We start from the raw sequence: 23934 nt of genomic DNA, 5'->3' as shown, positions 1-23934 counted from the left end.
TGAAACAGACAGCCGCAGCAATTGGCGCAATATCGAGCACGTGACGGCACGTTGTCGTAGACTCTGTCGATAAGTAAGGTTTCTTTATCTGGGTGGAGCTGCTGCTGCGGCTGATGTGGCGGGGGGAGGAGCTGGCAGTACGTTTATAGCGACTAACTTGCAAGTACTTAAATGCGGCGTTTTCACTGGAAGTTGGTTGACCGAGATTGCCAGTTGAGTGCCGTTGATGAATAATTTAAAGTGCGCGACAAATCGTTGTAGACCTCATTTGAAGGGATGGCGTTGGTTGAATTGCAATACTGGAGTGTTTCATAGTTCCATAGGTCGACGATGGGTTCTTAGTCCTTGGCAGCCAAATCCTCAAGAGGATACTCTCATATATCTGTCCGTGGTTCATTCTTCTCCATCAAATTGAATTCAACGCTCTATCTGCGCCTTCCTGAAGTCGTTCTGGCAGCTAACACCGATCGATCCATTCTTACGCCGTATTTAGTAAACTATGTCGGTTGAAGATCCGTATCCTAAAGAGGATACTCTCATATATCTGGCCGTGGTTCATTTTTCTCCATCAAATGGATTTCAACGCTCTATCTGCGCCTTGCTGCAGTCGTTCTGGCAGCTAACACCGATCGATCCATTCTTACGCCGAGTTACCATTTAGTAAACTATGTCGGTTCAGGAACCTTATCCTCAAGAGGATACTCTCATATATCTGTCCGTGGTTCATTCTTCTCCATCAAATTGATTTCAACGCTCTATCTGCGCCTTGCTGAAGTCGTTCTGGCAGCTAGAACCGGTAAACTGTTCATAATCACATATCAAACAAAAGGTGAAGGACGCAATCAGAAAAAAAAATTAAACCAACAGCAACCCCAAATCCAGTTTACGCCAACCGGTTCGGCAATCTTTCGACGATCGCTTCCGATCGTAAACAAACCGACCCGGCGGAACTGCTGAACAATGCGCTCCAAAGGCACCGAGTTAGAGAAACACGACACGAGACACCAAACCTGTCCGAGCACTCAACCACGAAACGCGATCGTTTTCACTGAGCAATTGCGAGAGTAGACGACCTTGCCCCAAATAAAAACCGACTTGTTGCCGCTCACTGTTTGGCAAAGGTTCAACCACAAATCGAAACAACCACACACGCAGTGCATTCTGAACTCTGGGGGGCGTGCGAGGAAAAAGGGCAGATTAAATCCTTATCGATGTCAACAAACGCTTAATCCAAACTTTGTGTCGAGTCGAGCCAGTCAGATGAAGATGATTTGTGGGACTTTAGAATAATTCGACGGTGAAAATCCTCACACCGATAGTGTCGTTGCGGCGAAGTTACTGTGTGTTTACATAACCAGCCGCCGCTGGTCGAGCCCCAGAATGGCCGAGATGTGTGGTGAGCAGAGACAACGGTCGGACACGGTCGAGATCGCATCAGTCAAGTTTAACCGAAACAGAGCTATTTTTAAGCGCATGGTAGTGGTTCAATAACGAATCTACTTTTGGCTTTGACCGACCAAACTTGCCCTTCATGATCGAGAATAGGTAGAGTTGAACATTCCTGAGGTGAACAATTATGAGACGAAAGCCGGTTGATCTCAGAGGTTCCAGAAAGAGTCGAACCTCCATGTCCTTGATCTTTAGCTGTGACGATCAACACTTCATCCGTTCAGGGTCACGGGCCTCGTCGCGCCGTTGTGGGCGGACAGTCCAGCTGTGAGTGGCTTCGAAAGCGAAAATATTCGCAAAATTTCACTGACGTCAAAGCGCTTTTCATATACGAACGATGACTTAAACCGCCCCAGAAGCAGCGGAAAAACGTTACATAAGCACGGTGTCCATTTTGCGCAAGATTTACTTTTCTTCAAACCCCACTGTGTCCAAACTGCTCCAAACTAGATCACCAGATCACCCGTGGGAGCTTAATCCAAACTGCACCGGACGTTAATTGGGTCGTCATCCCCTGACTCACACACAAACGCACCTTAGAAGTATCCTTGACCGTGAGGGGGTGGAAAGTAACCAAACAAAAATTTCGCAATTCCAATTTTCGGATTTTCGGACCGTATTCGACGGCAGCTCGCGAGCGACTGAGCAACTCGCTGCGCCAAAGGTGGAAGCAATCGACAGCGCGACAGGCTTGGGAAATGTGTGAGTAGCTCTCGGAAGTGTGCGCGACCTTACTCGAGCTCGAGTACGGTGTATTTGTGCGCGCCAAGTCTCTCCTCGAACATCTCGCCTGTACTCTCCGGTTCAGATTCGAGATGTTAAATTTTAGGTGATTTTTAAAGGTGTTCGCACGCATCGTGCTGATGATGAATGGAGGAAAAAGCCGTGCGGTAATTTTCGTTCGAGTGATTCAACGGATACCGGAGGAAGTGGTGCCTCGTTATCTGAATAGCGTCGGGGGTTGAGTTAGAGGAGGGTTTTGACGCAATAGGTCTCCAATTTGGGGCACTCATTCCAGTTTGACAGCTTGCACAGAGCAGACGTGTGTCCTTTGAGCGCGTTTTTGACGGTGTTTTTTTTTAACTTTCGCCGACGGCCATGGCGGCGGCCGCGACGGCGGAGAGTGAGTGGACGGAGCATAGAACCGAGGATGGAAGGCCGTTCTACTGGAACGCGGCCATGAAGAAAAGTGTGTGGGAGAAACCGGACGGGTTCCAACCCAAAACGCAGGCGGCGACGGGCATGGAGGTGGAAGACTCCGAAGGAGGAGGAGAGGACGGGGGCGAATTTCGTCCCGTGATCAAGGTTCGGCGCAGGAAGGCTAACGAGGAGATCAACGTCGGCGATGGCCAGGAAGTGGAGAAACTGCTCAGCAACAACAAGTTCAGCCCGCTAGCGGAGAAGAGCAACAACAATAACAATGCGAATCCAGCAGCAGAAAACCACCCCGTGGTACCAGCACCCGGCAAGTCGGCCGGGAGAAGAAGCAGCCGCCGCTGGTGGTGAAAGAAACGAGCTTCGCCCGCCTTGCGAAGGTGATGTCGACATGTGATGTCCAGCCGGAACACAAACTGACGCGGTACGGCACCAAAATTACGTGCTTCTCGAGCGACGACTTCGACACGGTGCAAGCCCACCTGAAGAAGAACAAGGTGCAGTTCTACACGCACGGAAAGCGCAGTGCGAGACCGCACCGGGTAGTAATGCGAGGTCTCCCGAACGCGGAACCGGATTACGTCAAGGAGCTGCTCAAGACGGAACATCAGCTGGACGTCTTGGCAGTACACGCCATCAGGCGGAAGCAGCAGCTTCCCGCCATCGAAGAGACGCCTTTCATCGTGCTCTTCCCCAAGGGGCACACCAGTCTGAAGGATTTGAGTAGCAAGGTAAAGAAAGTGGGACCAGTCGTCGTCCGGTGGGTGGCCTACCGGAGCAAAGAACCGCACGTGACCCAGTGCAAGAACTGCTTGCAGTTCGGTCACGGAACCAGTAACTGCCATCTCAAGCCCAGGTGCAGCAGCTGTGGGGTGCCCACAGCACAGAAAAGTGCAAAGCTGAAGAAACGGAAGCCAAGAAGTGTGTCAACTGCTCTGGATCTCACGAGGGTCTGGACCGCAGCTGTCCCAAACGTGCGCAGTTCATCCAGTCGAGGCAGCAGGCGTCCACGCCGAAGCCGCCAGCATGGAAGAAGGACAAACAGACTCCGGCAGGAGCCGCGTTTACCGCGGCGGATTTTCCTCCGCTACCTGGAGCGGTGCCGTCCGTTGAACCGGAAAATAAACATCCTCGTCCCGCAGGAAGAAGTCGAGAAGATACTGGCGCCGGCGCCGGTGCAACCCCGAAGGAGCAACAAGGCGAACGGAAGCTGTACAGCGAGTCGGAGCTGTGGGCCATTTACCGAGAATACCGAGTACGCTTGAGGCAGTGCAAGACACCCGAGGAACAGATTGATGTGATCGCACACTTGCTGACACATGGCACGAGCAAATGATCATCTAATTCAGTTACGGTTTTTTTTTTCTTTTCTTTTATTATTTTTTGTACTATTGATCCTCGGTCCTAACCTGGTCACAGCACTTAAAAGGACCTAATAAAAATAAGTTATGAACAAAAAAAAAAAAAAAAAAATTTGGGGCACTGATAATGCGTACTGTAAAATGATAAACATGGAGGAAAACTCACAAAAATATCGATTTCATAATATTGCAATATATTGCAGTTAACATATATTGTTGAATGGCTTGTTCTATACAAGAATTTCATATAATAATTATGATTTAGAAAATTTTGACGATTTATGCATCATTTGATTTGAAATTTAATCAGCATTTTCTATTAGAATTATAACAATGGCAAATTAGTTAACTATCGAAACAATTCAATTATTAATTCGCGGATGTTAAATTCAAGTATCTAGAATCCATAAAGTTTTGAAGGAACTCTTGCGCTTATTAAAACCATATTTGAATTTCTTGTATTGTTCGGTAAACTAAACTAACTTGAACTACGTTATTTAACGTCATTCCGGCATGTCACGGCATAACCGCTTTGACTTTTTTATATTGAGGATTTTTTTCAGGGTGTCTTCAGCAAAGTTTTTGACTTCCTCACCTCACTGTGAAAAAAAAGGCTATAAAATCACTCGAAACATGAACTTCTTCAATTGGCTTCTTAGACCCACCTTCACGTATACATTAGGGTGGCTCGACATGATCGATTTTTTAGAACAGGCATTTTCCGGTTCCTTTTGGGTCCCCAAATAACCCCCTGAAATTTGGGAGCAATTGGGTTTGACCCGGCATTCCGCAAAGCGATTCAAATTTGTATGGAAATTTGTATGGGAAAACCCTCTTTTTTACATTTTGATTTCTATAATTTTCATTTTTCACTCAATTTAAAAACTAGAAGTATAGTCCTGCATGTCCTCTAAAACGTCCCCGAAGAATGTATGGCCCTATCTTGCTTCTGAAAAAAGATACAGAGTTTTTAAAAGAGGAATTTCAAAATAAGTGCTTAAAATTATGTTTTGCCAACACTGCCAGTACTTCGGTAGATATTTCAAAATCCTATTTTTTACGTAATAAGGAAGCAGCCTAGCAAAATGGTGTCTTAGAAAAAGCTGTTGTATAATCGGATAATTGAATGTGGCTTTAATTTAAAAATATTGACATGCAGGGTGACACACCTACAGGGTGTCAACCAAGCTCTAACTTCTACTGGTGACCTGTCAAAGCGTTGGTGTCTTAGGAAAAGTTGTTAAGTTACTTATTCGCAATTCGCAATTTTCAGTGTAAGAACGGGCCTTGACCGATCTTATGCACCAGGTTCCCGACGAACACGCACTGCCCTTACACCTACATCTCACCCTTGCTCTGAGTCAGTACGAGCAGCACGCTAGAACACGCTTTGAGTGTTCGTGCCAGGCATGCACACCTTCTTTTCCGGTTACGCATTTTAACTCGGCCGGGGGTGGTACATTACGTAGGGTTTGATGTAAGTATAAGCGCCTAACCATTTATAGTGTGCCTATCAATTTTCAGTAAAGCAAAAAAACTGTTTAATTTTTAGTTTGAATTCAAAAACTAATTGTTATTTTACTGTGTATTGTTTTCTCCTGAAATCTTTCCTAGTGTTGAGTCGTGTTTATCTGTTGCTATTTCTTCTGTCACGGTGTTTTGTTACAATGTTTTGAACCTAAGCATGTTATTAAAAAGTTTACCAAAAGTACAATAACGTTGTGTGTGACTTTGATCATTCAATATATTGAGTAAGGACTCAAACCTTACTTGTTTGAAGAAAAGGGCGTAGATTAAAACAATAGACAATAAAGGAAAGCAAACTACATAAAGTTCGATACTGAAAGAATAAGTGTATGTTGAAGGAAAGAAGAGTAAAAGCTGTATGAAGTAGATTAAAAATATAGGCAATAATTTATGAAAAAGCTATCTGATAAAGGATAAATAATATCATATAAGCTTAGATAGCATTAATGACAACTTCATGAGCCGATTGGGGATGTTAGGAAAACACATAGCAGTTAAAACTGGCAAATAAAGTAGAGGAGACTTGACAGATAAGTGAAACAGGACTAAAGTAGTTGGAGATAAGAAGAAGAGATACTCCGAGTTGCGATGTTCTAGGTACATCCACAACAGTTCGTTCAACATGCTGTGGATCAAAACAATACCTTCTACAATCACAAATTACTTCCTTTCCCACATTGCCGCTTTATGATGTAGTCCATGCTCTGCAAAGAAAGGGATGTTAGTAAAATATAAACACTATAAAATATCGATACAGTTACTTTCGTGAACCTGAGTGACATCAGGGTTTCTAATGTTGTTGCTGTTGTCTCCAGTGTGATAATATCACTCCAAAGTGGTTGTCGTGGTGCAATCGTTCTCCAACCGCAGGCCCAGACACGACATGAAAATGGAAACAAACAAAAACAAAACAAAACAAAAAGATGCATTAGTATAAGAAAATAAGAGAAACGAAAGATCATGCAATCAAAATAAAATGGTGGATAGTAAACAGAAGCCGAATTAGAAAATCAGTAATACATAATAAAGAAATAGAAGATAGATAGTAGCTGAAAGGGGAAAGAAGAGAAACCCCGTATTGCGATGTATCAGGTACATCCACAACAATTCACTCAACATGCTGTGAATCAAAACAATACCGTCTACAATCTTCCCTTCCCACATTGCGCATCCCTTTCTTTTGGCCGTCTCGACTCTGACCCTCGCTGGTCAAAGGTTTACGAGTTCGTTTCCACAGGCCACCAGCAAGGTCACGTGTTGTCATCATGATGACGAAACCAAGCCAACGTGGAGGTAAGAAAATGGGTAACTTGCAAGGAACCAGAGCAGCTGTTTTGACCAAGGTCTAGGTCAGCTAACAGCACGCAGAAAAATGAGGCCTATTTGAATCAACAAAATATTTTGTTATTTCAAGTTAACTATTTTTTGTTGAAATAAATCTCAAAACTAATTGAAACAACTCTAAATTTAAAGTTGAATTTACTCTGTGTTTTTTGTCATTCCCTTTTGGAAATATTAACAAAATTATTGCGTTGATTCTACCATGAACGACATTGAATCAACTTTAAAGTGTTTTTTGATTTAAATGAAATTAATTGCTATTCACACGTGTTGCTATCTGTCAAAATGTTCAGTTTTCCTGGTTTTGATCAGTGGCGAAGTTCGTTTGATTCGTGTCGTGCGACAATTACGTTCATGTTATTTGATCCATGTATTACGCATTCCGTCAGCGAAGTTTTACGCGTGAAGTTAGTGCGCGAAATTCGGGGTGATTTGATCGCCACCCAACTAAGCCAACTCATCATCGACAAGCGGAAGCTGCCACCAAGTTTAGCAGGCTTCACAAAATTCCCCAACATATTTACAATCTACGGAACATGACCGGTAAGCTCTTGTTATTTACTTCAAATGCCCCGTTTTATGCTTTTCTCACTCTTGCAGACCTCTGCAGACAACAACATAACCTCGATCCACCGGGGACGCCAATGGCAACATGGCCAATTCAACATGGAAGGCAATTCCACCAACTCGTTGTTTCATCAGACGGTGGCGTAGGCAAGGACACAAGGTGCGGTTCAGCAGTACTCGGACAGAACAAGGGGCAACACTCAAAGTAGCAGATTTAAATATATTTTTCCAATAAAAAAATAAATGCAAATATCGATGAATAATACCTTTTTTATTTCAATTCGACATTTTGTTAATTCAATTGATAGACTAGCCTTATTTTGAAAAAAATATGGGTTGCATCAACAAAAAAATCGACGTTGTTTCAACAAAAATCTGATTTGAACGTACTTCTGTCAAATTTCGATCAACAAAGATCTGCTTAGACTCAACAAAATACCACGATTCGAAACAACAAAATTTGAGTGTTGATCCAATGCAAACATTTTGTTGATTATATTCAACAAAATATTTTGTTGAATCAAACCTCGTACAGGCTGATTCTACAAAACATTTTTCTGCGTGAGCACTACGGGTGTAGTTCCGCTCCTTCCAGGATGTTCCTCACCGGGTGTCAACCAAAAAGGTATCATTACACCCTTGGCCTGCAAAAAAAAAAAAAAGTTGTTAAGTTACTTATTGCAATAAATTTTGACATGGTTGGAAGACAGGGTGGCACATCAATAGCCTGCCACGCAAAAGGGGGCTGAACAAAAATGCGTCAAAAGTAAGTTTTTCACATAAAATTTTGTTGGGAAATTGATTGCACATGGTAACAAAAAGTTAAAATCTGGAGTTTTTTTGTTGTTAAGATTCACAAACAAAATTTTGTTTTTTTTGGGTATTCAAAAACACCCAAAAAGCAAAAAATCTAAATTTTGTTTATTGGAACCCGAGCCGGGATTTGAACCCCGATCTACCGCTTACGAGGCGGAAGCGTTACCACTGGGCTACTTGGCTCGGATATGGTCGAGGTGTCCTTGACGAATAATATCGCTTTATTTGTTTTGGCCATTCAGATTTTCGTAAGCTTCTGATCAGCTAGAAACTTATCTTAACCCACTGGAATACATTGACTTGTTTCATCTATGAGCAATTCTCTACCAGAACAGGAGATGGATTTAATTTGATTTTTTTGCTTTTGTTCAAACTTTGTTGAGGCATTCCCTATAACCAAAAAAGCTATTTTGTGTCACCCATGCAAGTCTCCATACAATTTTGGCAGCTGTCTATACAAAAATTGTACGTAAATATTCGAAAATCTGTAACTTTTGAAGGAATTTTCTGATCTGATGGTGTCTTGGGCAAAGTTGTAGGTATTGTTGAGGAATATCTAGAAAAAAATAGGTACACGGAAAAAAAATGCCGAAACTACATGCATATTTTTATATACCTAACTTTTGAATGTAAAATTGAATTTGCAATCTATAAGTACTTTACAGATTTTTTGATATAGGGCCCCGTTTTCGAGAAAAAAACCACTGAAAGTTTGATTTCAGCGAAATAACTGCAATTTTTCGATTTTTTAAAATAGTGACCTTGAGTGACCATTTCTGAAAATATTTTTTTCTGGGAGTTCAGAAAATTTGCTATAAAATTGTCTTAGAAATTTGGAATATTGGACCTCTGGTTGCTGAGGCTTAAAGAAAAAGAAACAGGAAAATTTAAGTTTTTTAAGTCTCACCCAAACAACCCTCCATTTTCTAATGTCGATATCTCAGCAACTAATGGTCCGATTTTCAATGTTAATACATGAAACATTCGTGAAATTTTCGGATCTTTTCCAAAACAATTTTTAAATTTTTTGAATCAAGACTAACATTTCTAAAGGGCCAAACATTCAATATTACGCCTTTCTGAAATGTTAGTCTTGATTAATTTTTTATAAATGTTTTTTAGGAAAAGATCGGAAAATCCGAGGAAAATAAAAAAAAAATCATACGGTAAGGATAAAATCCGTATAGTTGGTAGCCTTACCCAATAGGGACGTGGCGTTACATCGTGCTGCCATCTGGTTTTTTTAAGTGCAAGAGTGGAAATGTGCTGAGTCATCGTCTAAAAATAGACGGCGTCCTATCTCGCCCAGCAAAATGAAGTCGATAAAGTAGTCGGTTTCGATGAGAAAAAGTGGAAAACGTGGTCTAAAAATAGCGACGCCACGTCCCTATTGACATAAATGCATCGCTTTAAAGAAGACTTTCTTTACTTAACACAGGTTGAATATTTCGTTAAAAGATTTTTTTTCATGACTCTCTTGCCAATTGCCCAAAAAGCAAAAACTGAAAATGTGGTTTATTGAGCCTTTTTTTTTAAAAAAAAAAACGCCAGATTTGGAGCTTAATATTTTAAAAGGGTGTGGGGACTTAATCCGGAGTCGACGATTAAAACGAGGTTTAATAACTAACTAACTGATGTTTATTGATTACGACTTTCTCCGCGTGTTTCGTCTGATTGGAGTGAGACAATTCTGAGTGGTCAAGGTTGTGTCACATAAGGTAACACACTCGACTTGCTTGGTGTGTGTGAGGCGTAACCCACAGGGCCCCCCCAGTTACACCAGGAATTTGACCCGATGTCCCGACGGTGTAACTTTTGTACGGTGATCATCCGCAGGATAGTCCAACTCCTGGTTGAGCATAAATGCCGGCTTGAGCCGGTCGATCGAAATCCGCTGCGTCTTCCCGGCAACTAGAACATCCATCCACTTGGCATCGCGACGCAACACCCGGTGCGGTCCATCGTACGGATGCTGTAGAGGACGCTTCACAGTGTCGACACGTACGAATACATGTGTACAATCCTTCAACTCCGGACTCACGAAGAACTTCCGGGTACCATGGCGATCGGGTTTAATCGGCTTGACCTTTTCGAACGAACGGTGGAGCACTTTCGAGAATTCGGCTTGATCCATGTTCTGCGTAGGGGCTTCCAGAAACTCTCCCGGAATACGAAGAGTTTGGCCGTACACCATATCCGCTGCTGAACACTGTAGATCGTCCCTGTAGGCAGTTCGTAAACCCAGGAGAATCAGCGGCAGTTCGTAGAACCAGTCCTTGGGATTCACGCACATGATCGCTGCCTTCAGAGTTCTATGGAACCGCTCAACCATGCCATTTGCTTGCGGGTGGTAGGCGGTAGTCCTAATGTGGTGAACTCCAAGAATGCGCGTCAGCTCCCGAAAGAGGTCGGACTCGAATTGACGCCCTTGATCCGTGGTCACGTCCTCGGGCACACCGAAACGGGAAATCCAGGTCGAATACAGCGCCTCAGCCACCGACGCCGCAGTCATGTCCACCAGAGGAATGGCTTCCGGCCACCGGGAAAATCGGTCGATGATGGTCAAGAGATATCGGTGACCATTTGATGGTGGTAGAGGGCCAACCAGGTCGATGTGGATGTGCCGAAACCTTGCTTTCGGCAACTCGAAATCCCGGAACGGAGCAACAGTGTGGCGAGTAACCTTAGAGCGTTGACAATCCAGGCAGTTACGGACAAATGCGTTGATTTCCTTGTTCATTGACGGCCACACGAAACGTTCCGCTATCAGCTTCCTTGTTGGTTTCGACCCTGTGTGAGCGATTCCGTGGAAGTGCTTCATGACTGCGAGGCGGTGCGCTTTCGGGACAAAAGGCCTTGGGTTGCCACGTGACGTATCGCAATACATCCGCTGCAAACACCCTGGCAACGTTCTTGATTCGAACTTTAGAGACGTTGTCGTCGACTTCAGCAGTTGTTGTAGCTCAATGTCCCCGGCTTGATCCTTGGCAATCGATTGAAAATCAACCGAACTTGGAGAAGAAACACTTTCTACACGTGACAACGCATCGGCTACGTAGTTGTCTGTGCCGCTCACATGCCGAATGTCCCTGGTGAACTCCGATATGAAGCGGAGGTACCGCTCCTCGTGCGGCAGCCGAGAGTTCGAATCCGTTGCTAAAGCGTACGTCAGTGGCCGGTGGTCGGTAAAGATGGTAAAATTTCGTCCCTCGAGGAAATGCCGGAAATACTTCACCGACATCTTCATAGCAGTCAGCTCACGTCCGAAGGTCGAATAGTTCTGCTGCGATTTGGAGAACTTTTCCGAGTAGAACCCGAGAGGTTCCCAAACGCCTCCGCTAAGCTGCTGCAGAACGGCTCCCGCAGCGGTGTTTGAAGCATCGATCATAAGCCCCAGCGGTTTGTTGGCTGCTGGATAGTGAAGTAAAGCGGCTTGAGCTAGTGATTGCTTGCACTCTTCAAAACTGGCTGCTGCGTCTGCCGACCACTCCAACTTCCGGCCGTCGTTTTTGCGATTGTCCGGAATCAGCTTTCGCAGGTTCGCTTGGAGGTCCGTTGCACGCCGAATGAATCGCTTGTACCCATTCAACAAGGCGAGGAAACGGCGAAGGTCCTTCACCGTAGTTGGCCGCTCGTACTGCAAAATAGCTTCAACGCGGGCAGGCAGCGGTCGAACACCAGCCGAGTTGATCAGGTACCCCAAGAACTCCACCTCGGGCTGGGCGAAGCAGCTCTTCTCGACGTTGATAACCAAGTTGTGCTCTCGGAGCCTCTCGAAGACTACGCGCAGGTGAGCGCGGTGCTGTTCCGCAGATGAAGAGGCGATGCAGATATCGTCTATAAAGACGACAACAAAGTCCAAGTCACCGAAAATTTGGTTCATGTAACGTTGGAATGTCTGGCTCGCGTTGCAGAGACCAAATTGCATTCGGGTAAACTCAAAAAGACCGAATGGGGTAATTACTGCCGTTTTGGGTATGTCGCTCTCTTCAACTGGAATTTGATGGTAAGCCCGTTCCAAGTCCAGCGTCGTAAAAACAGACTTACCGTCGAAGGAGTTCAACAGGTCGTGTATGTGGGGCACCGGATAGCGGTCAGGAACAGTCACTTGATTCAACCGGCGATAATCACCCACGAACCGCCACGTGCCGTTCTTCTTGGGAACGCAGTGCAGGGGGCTGGCCCAGCTGCTGCTTGACGGACGGCAGATTCCCAAGTCGCACATTGTCCGGAACTCCTCCTTGGCGGCCTTCAACTTCTCCGGGTGCATTCGCCGCGCCTTCGAAGCCACCGGCGGTCCTTTGGTGACAATATGATGCGTTACTTCCCGTTGAGTTTGAGTCTGCAGCGTCGAAGGAGTGTCACTTCACGGAACTCGTGCAACATTTCGCCGAACGGGTGTTTGGCGTCCACGACAGTGACGGTGTGCAGATCAACTGTCATCACACCACCAACCGATTTGAGCCCCGTTTTCTCGTCCACCAAACGTCGATTCCGCAAGTCCACGATAATGCCAAAATGTGCCAGCCAATCTGCTCCAATTATCGGCATCGTCACCTCCGCAACGAGAAACTGCCAAGTGAAGCTACGTCGCAGACCCAGACTGGTGGTCAAGAACCTCGATCCGTACGTTTTGATACGGCTTCCGTTTGCCGCATGCAGTTGTTGTGTTGGAATACCTTCTGCTCGATCTCGTCTGCTTGCCGGTATGATGGAGACATCTGACCCGGTATCGATCAGGAACCGGGTGCTGGACACAGGATCGTAGATGGTCAGTCGGCGGCTTTCGTGTTCTCCCCCCACTTTCGCCGTTTCCAGTGGGGAAGAACTTAGTTTTTTGAATTGAACGCACAGGGTTCACGGCACTGGTGAGCATCTCGACCGTATTTACGGTGGTACCAGCATACTTCCTTCTGCGATCCGGTTCTTGATTTCGACGAGGAACGGCCTCGCGAGGCCGATCGGTTCCGTGTGCGTTCAGACGTCGTCAATCGACGAACTTCGGCGGTCAGAAAATCTACCTGTTCTTGAAGACCAGAGGCGCCGCTTGGTCCAGCTGCATCGTCAACGGCGGCCGTCGTCAGAGAGCATGTAACCCCCACCATCTTGTCGGCCATTTCAGCCAACTTGTCCAATGTTCCGTCGTGACAGCTTAGGATTGGACGAACGTTTACCGGAAGCCGCTGAATGAAGAGCATTTTGAGCAGGTTGTCGTCTACTTTCAATCCGATTGCCAGCTCGCGCATCTTCGCCAGCAGATGCGTAGGACGCATATCGCCCAGTTCGTACGAACCAAGCAATCTCTCCAGCCGAGTTTCCGCAGAGAGCACGAAGCGGGAAATCAACCTTTCTTTGACGGCAGCATACTTGTTGTCAGCTGGAGGAGCTACCACTAAATCCGAGATGTGGCAAATGACGGTCTGGTCCACCTTCCCGATAATGTGGTAATATTTCGTCTCGTCGTTTACGACCCTACCCAAGGCAAACTGCGCTTCGGCCTGGGCAAACCACATCACCGGGTCATTCTTCCAGAAATCCGGCAACTTGATTGAAACTGCTGCAGTTGCAGCAACTTCTGCGTTGTTGTTTTCGGTCGACATTTGAGGTTATGTTCCACGTCGGAACGATTTTTCTCGGATAACCGGAGCGAGCGCGTTCGAACAACGGTAAAAACTATTTCCGCGGCGTCGGGGTCACCAATGTGGGGACTTAATCCGGAGTCGACGATTAAAACGAGGTTTAATAACTAACTAACTGATGTTTATTGATTACGACTTTCTCCGCGTGTTTCGTCTGATTGGAGTGAGACAATTCTGAGTGGTCAAGGTTGTGTCACATAAGGTAACACACTCGACTTGCTTGGTGTGTGTGAGGCGTAACCCACAAGGGTATATAATGTTATAACGTTATAAAAGAAAAAGAACAGCACAATAATTATTTTAGCAAATATCTCAGCAAAAAATGGTTCAACTTTCAATGTAAAAAAAAAGAATCATTTGTTTAAAGTCTGATTAAATCAAGGTTAAGATTTCAAACATAAATTATGAAAGCCTATTATTGGATTTAGCCTATCTAAATGGAAAACAAAATCAGGGCTGTGGAGATCTTTTGAAAAGCCTAGATTCAGAGATATACCTATTATCTAGGTTTCTTAGTTCATAAATCTGGTTTATTGCTTTATCAAAAGGGCAAACAACTTTAATCATTCATTTCTACCCCTTGACAATATTTTTCCTAAGCGGAAAAGTTCATCTAACTCGCCCGATTATCAACAACCGGATTACGAAACATCAGTTATTTACTGGCGAAGGAGGCGCTCCACCACGCGCCATCGTTATCAAAATAAGTGGTCTGAAAGTATTAAGAAGCCACTTCTGTCCAGACGTGATTGATAGTGAGTAATATAACTGCTGACATTGACTATCTGTTTTCTTATCTCGTGAATTCAGTCAAAATTATTTTTGACCAATTTCCAGCTCACACCGTGCCCAGTGTATCTTATGATGCAAAACATTGACCTAACCTCACTTTGCTGCGTGTGCAACATAAGCAAGAGAAGACGCAAAGAGGAGGGAATTCCTTCCCTCCTTCTTTCGTCATGTTTCTGGCGCGTGACTCAACACCATGCGGTCCTCACTGCACCAAATTGCAGCAGGCCGCGACTTCATTCAAGTTTCAGTCAGAAATCCTTTCACTTTTTCGTAGACGTCATCTAAAATTTGGCCTCGGGGCGGTTCGTTTTCTGCTTCCAGATTTCTCCACGTCCAAAACGGGGCTGCGGCATTCCGTTAGGCGAGGGGAGCGGCCACCGCCACAGTCTCCCGCTCACTTCTCCCAGCGGCAGGTGTTCCGGGGGGAAAAATCGATACTGCACACATAAGTGCCAACGTCGCCGCCACTTCCCATCCCCTTGTCCCCACGAACAGTTACATAATTTTCCTCGGAAAAACGGGGACCTGCCCCCGCAGGAGGTGGCTGCCACTTCCAAGGTCAGGGTTTTCCTACTTCGGACCGATTTGAATTACCAAAATCTCCCCGCACACACCACAATCCACGTCACAAATCGCGCGGGCGATCAACCTGCTGATAATGAACCGTCGCGGAAAATACACTTTCCGGTTGCCCAACCCACACACTTGCTGCTTTCCACCGAATTTTCCCCACCGGCCACTGGCACAGATTCTCTTCCTGGCTATTTTTACCTCTGGGAATCGACGATCACGCAAAAAAAGCACACACCGACGGCGAAACACCACCACCTCCGAACTCAATGACGGCTGACTAATGAATGAGAGCGAAGCAAGAAGTTGAAGAGACTCGCCGCGGAAAACGAACGCGAAAACGAAATGTCAGAAAAGGGGCTAACGTCAAAAATGGAACACTACAAAGTGTCAAGTGCAGCCAGACCGGGTTGCTGCAGAGTTTTGAAAATAATCAAATTTTAACTTTGCAATTTTATGAAACGGGACTTTTTGAGAAAATAACAATATTTTTATCAAAATTCAAGAATCTATATATTTATTAAAATTGTACAGTCAAATCAGCTGACTCAAAACGTTGTAAAAAAGACAAGCGAATATAGAAAATTGGACGATGTCTGTAATGTTTCTCAAACGTCTGCATACTAATCAACTGCCAAAATGCAAACTAAAACACGATCCCAGTCAAGACGTTCTAGCAGGGTTCTAGCAGAGTTCTAGAAGAGCGAGATCCCAGTCTCGACGTTCTACCAGAATTCTTAGAGAGCTGGATATTCTTAGAGCATTCTAGCAGAAGTGTTCCACCGTTCTAGCAGGATTCTGACAGAACCAGCTCTGCTAGAATATTTCGTGACTGGGATATTCTTCGAGCAGAAATGTTCCACCGTTCTAGTAGGATTCTGGCAGAACCAGCTCTGCTAGAATATTTCACGACTGGGGAACCAAAGAGTATTAAATACTCCTTAAATTTTCCCTTCTCTCTGAGATTAACATTAAACATTAAAATATCTTTAAGAGACCACCGGAGGCGGAAAATCTGCTACGGGCTTTTCTTCCACGTTTGACCCCAGAACTCAAAAATGGCTGAATGAAATGCTTTGAAATCATCGGGTCACCTAAATTGATCAATTTAGAACATGTAGGAAGGTTACATGTAGAGATTTGAGCATTCTTTCTTATTGAAACCTGTTGTTGAAATTGGAAAATTGCGCTATTTTTTGGTTGAAATTGAATTAGAATGTAGGTGTTTACAAATCGGTTCATTTTTTCTTGGGCATGTATAGGCTCTTTAGAATCGTCAAAATCTTACGGAGGTACAGACGAAATAAAAATGTTGATTCATTCAACCGCGTTGCAGAAAAAGCAGTTCAAACGGAGGAAGATTTCATTTTTTCATACATTGATTCCACCATTTGAGAACCACTGTTTGTTGTTGATTTTCCCCTCTGTCAACGGGTGGCGTCGCGGCGCAGCCATAGTTACCATGAAAGCAAGTTTGTTACTCATTTGTTTACCATCAAAGGTTTGCTTTCAGAATGTTTCGAATAGTTTTTAGGGATGTTCCGGATTATTGACCGCGCCGTACAGAAAGAAGACTTTTATATCGGAGGTCCCAACGCCGAGAGATTGTGGGGCTCTAGTGTAAATTCGAGCAAAGTGTTTGTAAGCTTCTACATCTCGGTGGTGTCGGTTTTCCTGAATGGTCTTTCCGTTCTGGAACTGGAACCAGCTGTTGTACGCGTTCAGATCGCCGCAGGTGGCAGTGGAGCGATCCTGGAAAGATATTCTGCAGTATCGTTCAAGACTGCGTGAGTGACCACTATACCACTATACGTGTTCTTTGTTTTTCCAGTTCCGCTGCGACGAGAAAAAACATGGCGAGATTCCCTACGAGGCCGATTTAGGGACTTCCGTTGATGGGTTCCTTTGACCCAAGGCTTTAGCAGTCCCCTAAGGATGACCGACTACGGCAAGCGCAAAAAAAAACAAGAATGTGTCCACTTGTCACGTGGTATGGCCAGCACGTGACACGTAATAGCGGACGAGAAGTAACCTCGTGTGCCCCACGGATGAGCACTTGGGCGTGCGACGTTCAGTTTGGGTGTTCGGCGATGGCATATCCAATATCCGCTGGGTCTTGACAGGTCTTGACCAGAGCGAAGAAGTCGACAGTTATGGTTTTGTAAATTCTGTCAGGACTGTAGAGTCCCCGTCGGTGAATCCTGATATGCGAGTAGTAAACATCTCTTGCAAACCTGGTGAAATTGTCAAATTGTCAAATTGTAAAATTGTAAAATTGTACAAGGGGTTGAATTTTGTCAAATTGTCAAATTGTCAAATTGTCAAATTGTCAAATTGTCAAATTGTCAAATTGTCAAATTGTCAAATTGTAAAATTGTAAAATTGTAAAATTGTAAAATTGTAAAATTGTAAAATTGTAAAATTGTAAAATTGTAAAATTGTAAAATTGTAAAATTGTAAAATTGTAAAATTGTAAAATTGTAAAATTGTAAAATTGTAAAATTGTAAAATTGTAAAATTGTAAAATTGTACAATTGTAAAATTGTAAAATTGTAAAATTGTACAATTGTACAATTGTAAAATTGTAAAATTGTAAAATTGTAAAATTGTAAAATTGTAAAATTGTAAAATTGTAAAATTGTAAAATTGTAAAATTGTAAAATTGTAAAATTGTAAAATTGTAAAATTGTAAAATTGTAAAATTGTAACATTGTAAAATTGTAAAATTGTAAAATTGTAAAATTGTAAAATTGTAAAATTGTAAAATTGTAAAATTGTAAAATTGTAAAATTGTAAAATTGTAAAATTGTAAAATTGTAAAATTGTAAAATTGTAAAATTGTAAATTTGTAAAATTGTAAAATTGTAAAATTGTAAAATTGTAAAATTGTAAAATTGTAAAATTGTAAAATTGTAAAATTGTAAAATTGTAAAATTGTAAAATTGTAAAATTGTAAAATTGTAAAATTGTAAAATTGTAAAATTGTAAAATTGTAAAATTGTAAAATTGTAAAATTGTAAAATTGTAAAATTGTAAAATTGTAAAATTGTAAAATTGTAAAATTGTAAAATTGTAAAATTGTAAAATTGTAAAATTGTAAAATTGTAAAATTGTAAAATTGTAAAATTGTAAAATTGTAAAATTGTAAAATTGTAAAATTGTCAATTTGTCAATTTGTCAATTTGTCAATTTGTCAATTTGTCAATTTGTCAATTTGTCAATTTGTCAATTTGTCAATTTGTCAATTTGTCAATTTGTCAATGTGACAATTTGACAATTTGACAATTTGACAATTTGACAGTTTGACAATTTTACAATTTTACAATTTGTCAATTTGTCAATTTGTCAACTTGTCAATTTGTCAATTTGTCAATTTGTCAATTTGTCAATTTGTCAATTTGTCAATTTGTCAATTTGTCAATTTGTCAATTTGTCAATTTGTCAATTTGTCAATTTGTCAATTTGTCAATTTGTCAATTTGTCAATTTGTCAATTTGTCAATTTGTCAATTTGTCAATTTGTCAATTTGTCAATTTGTCAATTTGTCAATTTGTCAATTTGTCAATGTGACAATTTGACAATTTGACAATTTGACAATTTGACAATTTGACAATTTGTCAATTTGTCAATTTGTCAATTTGTCAATTTGTCAATTTGTCAATTTGTCAATTTGTCAATTTGTCAATTTGTCAATTTGTCAATTTGTCAATTTGTCAATTTGTCAATTTGTCAATTTGTCAATTTGTCAATGTGACAATTTGACAATTTGACAATTTGACAATTTGACAGTTTGACAATTTGACAATTTGACATTTTGACAATTTGACAATTTGACAATTTGACAATTTGACAATTTGACAATTTGACAATTTGACAATTTGACAATTTGACAATTTGTCAATTTGTCAATTTGTCAATTTGTCAATTTGTCAATTTGTCAATTTGTCAATTTGTCAATTTGTCAATGTGACAATTTGACAATTTGACAATTTGACAATTTGACAGTTTGACAATTTGACAATTTGACAATTTGACATTTTGACAATTTGACAATTTGACAATTTGACAATTTGACAGTTTGACAATTTGACAATTTGACATTTTGACAATTTGACAATTTGACAATTTGACAATTTGACAATTTGACAATTTGACACTTTGACAATTTGACAATTTGACAATTTGACAATTTGACAATTTGTCAATTTGTCAATTTGTCAATTTGTCAATTTGTCAATTTGAAAATTTAACAATTTGACAATTTGACAGTTTGACAATTTGACAATTTGATAATTTGACAATTTGACAATTTGACAATTTGACAATTTGACAATTTGACAATTTGACAATTTGACAATTTGACAATTTGACAATTTGACAGTTTTACAATTTGTCAAATTGTCAATTTGTCAATTTGTCAATTTGTCAATTTGTCAATTTGTCAATTTGTCAATTTGTCAATTTGTCAATGTGACAATTTGACAATTTGACAATTTGTCAATTTGTCAATTTGTCAATTTGTCAATTTGGTCTCTGCATAACGATGATAACGACAGATGCGCTAAGTCAGCATTCAACGATCAAATCGAGTCGAATAAATTGTTTTCCTTTTTCGTTTCCAAAAAAAATCGAATTGTTTTGCATCCGTTTGCTTCAGGTTTCTATTCCAAAGAGGATTCTCAGCGTATTTATATGTTTCAGCTCCACCTTTGCCCAATTCGTTCTTACAACGAGCAAAAGGCACTTATATAGCATCGCGATTTGATTCAAAACTGTGTTTCATCCAATTTTGAGACTGCCATGACTGGTTCAGATTTAGTTTTGAATAATCTCTGGTTTTGGTTATTTTTAGTAATGATTTCACTCAAAAGATGATGCACACTGGAAAAAAAGGGAATAAAAATCACTCTTGATTGTTGGAGAGAGCTGTACGGCCTCTGACCGGAATTTCGGTGGCCTAATTCAAAATCCTTTATGGTTAGGTAGTCAAATCGAGCTCTCATCACATTCATAACCTCATAAAATAAGTCTTGCAAAAAAAAATCTACCGAAAAACTGTTTGGCTTTAGGTTTATGTTTACAGTTTTTTGTCTTCCAGTTCAGCTATGCATTTGTACGTCAAAAAATCAAATTGTTCGCTTGCGAGACTCCTACTCGAAATTAGGGTGTCCGATGGCTTGAAACGGTGAGGCAATCCGAACCAAGTTTTACATCTAAGCTTCCATCCACCCTGGATTCGAACTAACGACCTTTGGATTGCGAGTCCAACCGCCGACCAGCGACTTTACCGAGACAGATCTTTTGACTCAGGGAGACGACTCCTACACCTAGACTGAGCTAACGACCTATCCTCTGAGTTAGACCGGGGCCAAAATTTTCTTCCGCGTCCAATGGAAGGCGTGATCAGACAAAACTATACTCGAAAAATGCCACCTGAGCCGACTAGGAGCGAAGCGAACTGGAGTGAGAGGCAACTACAACTTGTACAAATTTTACTTACCGTCATCAGGGGTGACATTGGGTCTGGGGGTGAGATTGGGCCATACAAATTTCAGCCCCCCTGATGACGGTATTTCCCCAATATTTAGATTTTGATTCACATAAGAATAATCTTGAAAACACAAACCAAGCCGTCACTCCATCCTTCACCACGTGTGATGTGCCATGTGCGCGCAAATTGCTTTCAGGTAGGCTTTGATTTATGAAAAATGCGTCTTGCTAAATGAGCGTCCTGCTGTTGCGTACTGGAATATTTTCAAAGTCATCAGAGTAGCAATGGAATTTCCCCTCCCTAGCAGTGGTTCCAAAAAAAATAAAAATCATCAAGTTCCCCGTTCCGGTGGTCTCTTAACATTAAATACTAGATTAAAGATCTTTATGACAGGTTGTGAAATCAAGAATATTTTCAGAGGGTGTATCCCATTTGGCATAACGCCGTTTGGCATAACGCCGTTTGGCATAACGCCGTTTGGCATAACGCCGTTTGGCATAATGCCGTTTGGCATAATGGACGTTTGGCATAACGGTTATTTGGCATAATGGCCATTTGGCTTAATGGTCATTTGGCATAATGATATAAAATTTTCAAAATTATTTCAATTCCATAGACTGGGATCAATCGGCACAACAGTTTGAATGAGGACAGTAGTTTTAAGTACATTTTAAAGCTTGACATTTAGAGTTTTCTAATGCGCTTTTTTTAAAGTTACAGAATTTATAACACCGCCGCTGGAAATTTCAACTTTTTCTTCAAACTCTTCTGGCAGCTGCTTGCCCACTAAGAATTTTGGCTCGAGCCTCGAGTCGATCTGGTTCGAGATCGAGTCTAAATCGAGTCGAGGTTCAAGCAAAATTCTAAGTGGTTGGTTACATGAGAGTAGCCTGCTTCAATCTATTCATTCTTAATATTTGACGAATCTTTTCGCACTCTTCGGTTCCCTGGTTGTTCCCTGGATCAAGAACTATGAGCTCGTGAGGTTGAAAAATTCAAAAATCATTAAGGAACTCAAAACTCAAAACCAAAACGCACCGATTATACGGGTTTAAATCCCATTTAAATTTTAAAGTCAAAGCGCCAGGTCCTGTCACAACCAGTCAAGCTCATATTTGGGATTCGGGCTTAGAACATCCAGGGGATCTTGACATGAAATGCCCGCAAAATTCACCCATTTTGTTACATCCTACCTACACATACTCATTAATATTACAAGGTGAATATTAATTTTATCAGCAAGTGGCGCTACTTCCATTCAAATATACACAAAAGTGAGATTTTTATTTGAAATGTAAAGCATTCCACTTTGTCATATAGTCATCCCTCATATTCGGTACAGTTTACAGATCGGCCAATGTTCAACAAATCCTAGAAAATCGATAATTGAACATCATTATTTGCTTTTACCTTCTTGTGAAGGCTTTTCTTGCGATCTTTCGATTGATGTATAGACCGGCTGTACATTTTTACGTTTTATATCAAGTTTCTAAAGAAAAACATTGACCCATGAAACCCACAAATTCGGAACACTTTTTTCTTACGATGTAAACAAACTTTTTTTTCTCTCTATGTGTACATATTTTTCACAAAATAAAGACTTCACATTCTGAAACCAATAAAACTCATGCTCAGTCATGTTTTATGAATGATCTGATAATTTTTTATTTGAAAATATCAGTTAAATACAGGTGTTCCACAATTGTGGGAGGTACAATAACATCCCACAATTATGGAACAGACAATTTGAAGGCAGTGTTTTGCTGCTCCGAATAAACTAGTTTGAAATGCAGTTTTTTGTTTTAAAAGTACTAGTTTTAATGGTGAAATAGCAAGAGAATGTCCGAATAAAGGTCCTAAAAATAGCAGGGTCAACAGAAAAGTTGAATTTTGCAGCCTATTGACAAATTACCGCAAAAGTGTTCCGAATTTGTGGGTGTTCCAAATATGTGGGATGACTGTATACGTAGGAACATATTATTTCAGTGTCATCAGCTTTGGATCTAACCGATCTAACCCAAAAAAGCTGCGGGTCATTTTTGCCTTCCTCACTGAGGTAAGGCTATAATCCTGCTCTAAAAATGAACTTTTTATTAAAAGCTCAAAGACCCACCTTCATGTATACATATCGACTCAGAATCGAAAACTGAACAAATGTCTGTGTGTGTGTGTGTGTATGTGTGTGTGTATGTGTGTGTGTATGTATGTATGTGACCAAAATTCTCACTGAGTTTTCTCAGCACTGGCTGAACCAATTTTGACCAAACCAGTTGCATTCGACTTGGTTTAGGGTCCCATACATCGCTATTGAATTGTTTGAAGTTTCGATAACTAGTTCAAAAGTTATGTATAAAAATGTGTTTTCACATATATCCGGATCTCATTTATATGCATGTAAACGATGTCCGGATCCATCATCCGACCCATCGTTGGTTAAGTAATCAAGAGACCTTTCCAACGAGTCTACAACATTGAAGATCTGGCAACCCTGTCTCGAGTTATGACCACTTAAGTGATATTTATGTACTTTTTGAAGCCGGATCTCACTTAAATGTATGTAACGATGTCTGGATCCATCATCCGACCCATCGTTGGTTAGATAATCAAGAGACCTTTCCAACGAGTCCACAACATTGAAGATCTGGCAACCCTGTCTCGAGTTATGACCACTTTAGTGATATTTATGTACTTTTTTGAAGCCGGATCTCACTTAAATGTATGTAAACGATGTCCGGACCCATCATCCGACCCATCGTTAGTTAGGTAATCAAGAGACCTTTCCAACATTGAAGATCTGGCAACCCTGTCTCGAGTTATGACCACTTAAGTGATATTTATGTACTTTTTTGAAGCTGGATCTCACTTAAATGTATGTAAACGATGTCCGGATCCATCATCCGACCCATCGTTGGTTAGGTAATCAAGAGACCTTTTCAACGAGTCTACAACATTGAAGATCTGGCAACCCTGTCTCGAGTTATGACCACTTAAGTGATATTTATGTACTTTTTGAAGCCGGATCTCACTTAAATGTATGTAACGATGTCTGGATCCATCATCCGACCCATCGTTGGTTAGGTAATCAAGAGACCTTTCCAACGAGTCTACAACATTGAAGATCTGGCAACCCTGTCTCGAGTTATGACCACTTAAGTGATATTTATGTACTTTTTTGAAGCCGGATCTCACTTAAATGTATGTAAACGATGTCCGGATTCATCATCCG

General features: G+C 41.6%; 2 protein-coding genes across 4 annotated transcripts in view; both read right to left on the bottom strand.

Annotated features, from left to right (window-relative positions):
- Nucleotides 1-15556, bottom strand: part of LOC6039542 (2-oxoglutarate dehydrogenase, mitochondrial) — a 40224-nt gene extending 24668 nt beyond the window's left edge. For all 3 annotated transcript variants that reach the window (XM_038265359.1, XM_038265360.1, XM_038265361.1), the window contains exon 1: nucleotides 15419-15556. The gene's annotated coding sequence lies outside the window, so the exon portion shown is untranslated. The remainder of the gene's footprint in view (nucleotides 1-15418) is intronic.
- On the bottom strand, nucleotides 13046-13816 carry LOC119769247. The gene has a single exon (XM_038261183.1). The coding sequence runs from the start codon at nucleotides 13814-13816 to the stop codon at nucleotides 13046-13048; it is 771 nt and encodes a 256-aa protein (XP_038117111.1).
- Nucleotides 15557-23934: the final 8378 nt, after the last annotated feature.

The sequence above is a fragment of the Culex quinquefasciatus genome, chromosome 3, assembly GCF_015732765.1.
Source record: "Culex quinquefasciatus strain JHB chromosome 3, VPISU_Cqui_1.0_pri_paternal, whole genome shotgun sequence".
Lineage (NCBI taxonomy): Eukaryota > Metazoa > Arthropoda > Insecta > Diptera > Culicidae > Culex > Culex quinquefasciatus.
The sequence above is the reverse complement of the archived record's forward strand: the minus strand, read 5'-3'. Positions and strand labels throughout refer to the sequence as shown.

Coding starts and splice junctions, on each gene's coding strand:
- LOC119769247 (XM_038261183.1), bottom strand. CDS start 13,816: ATGTCGACCGAAAACAACAACGCAGAAGTTGCTGCAACTGCAGCAGTT.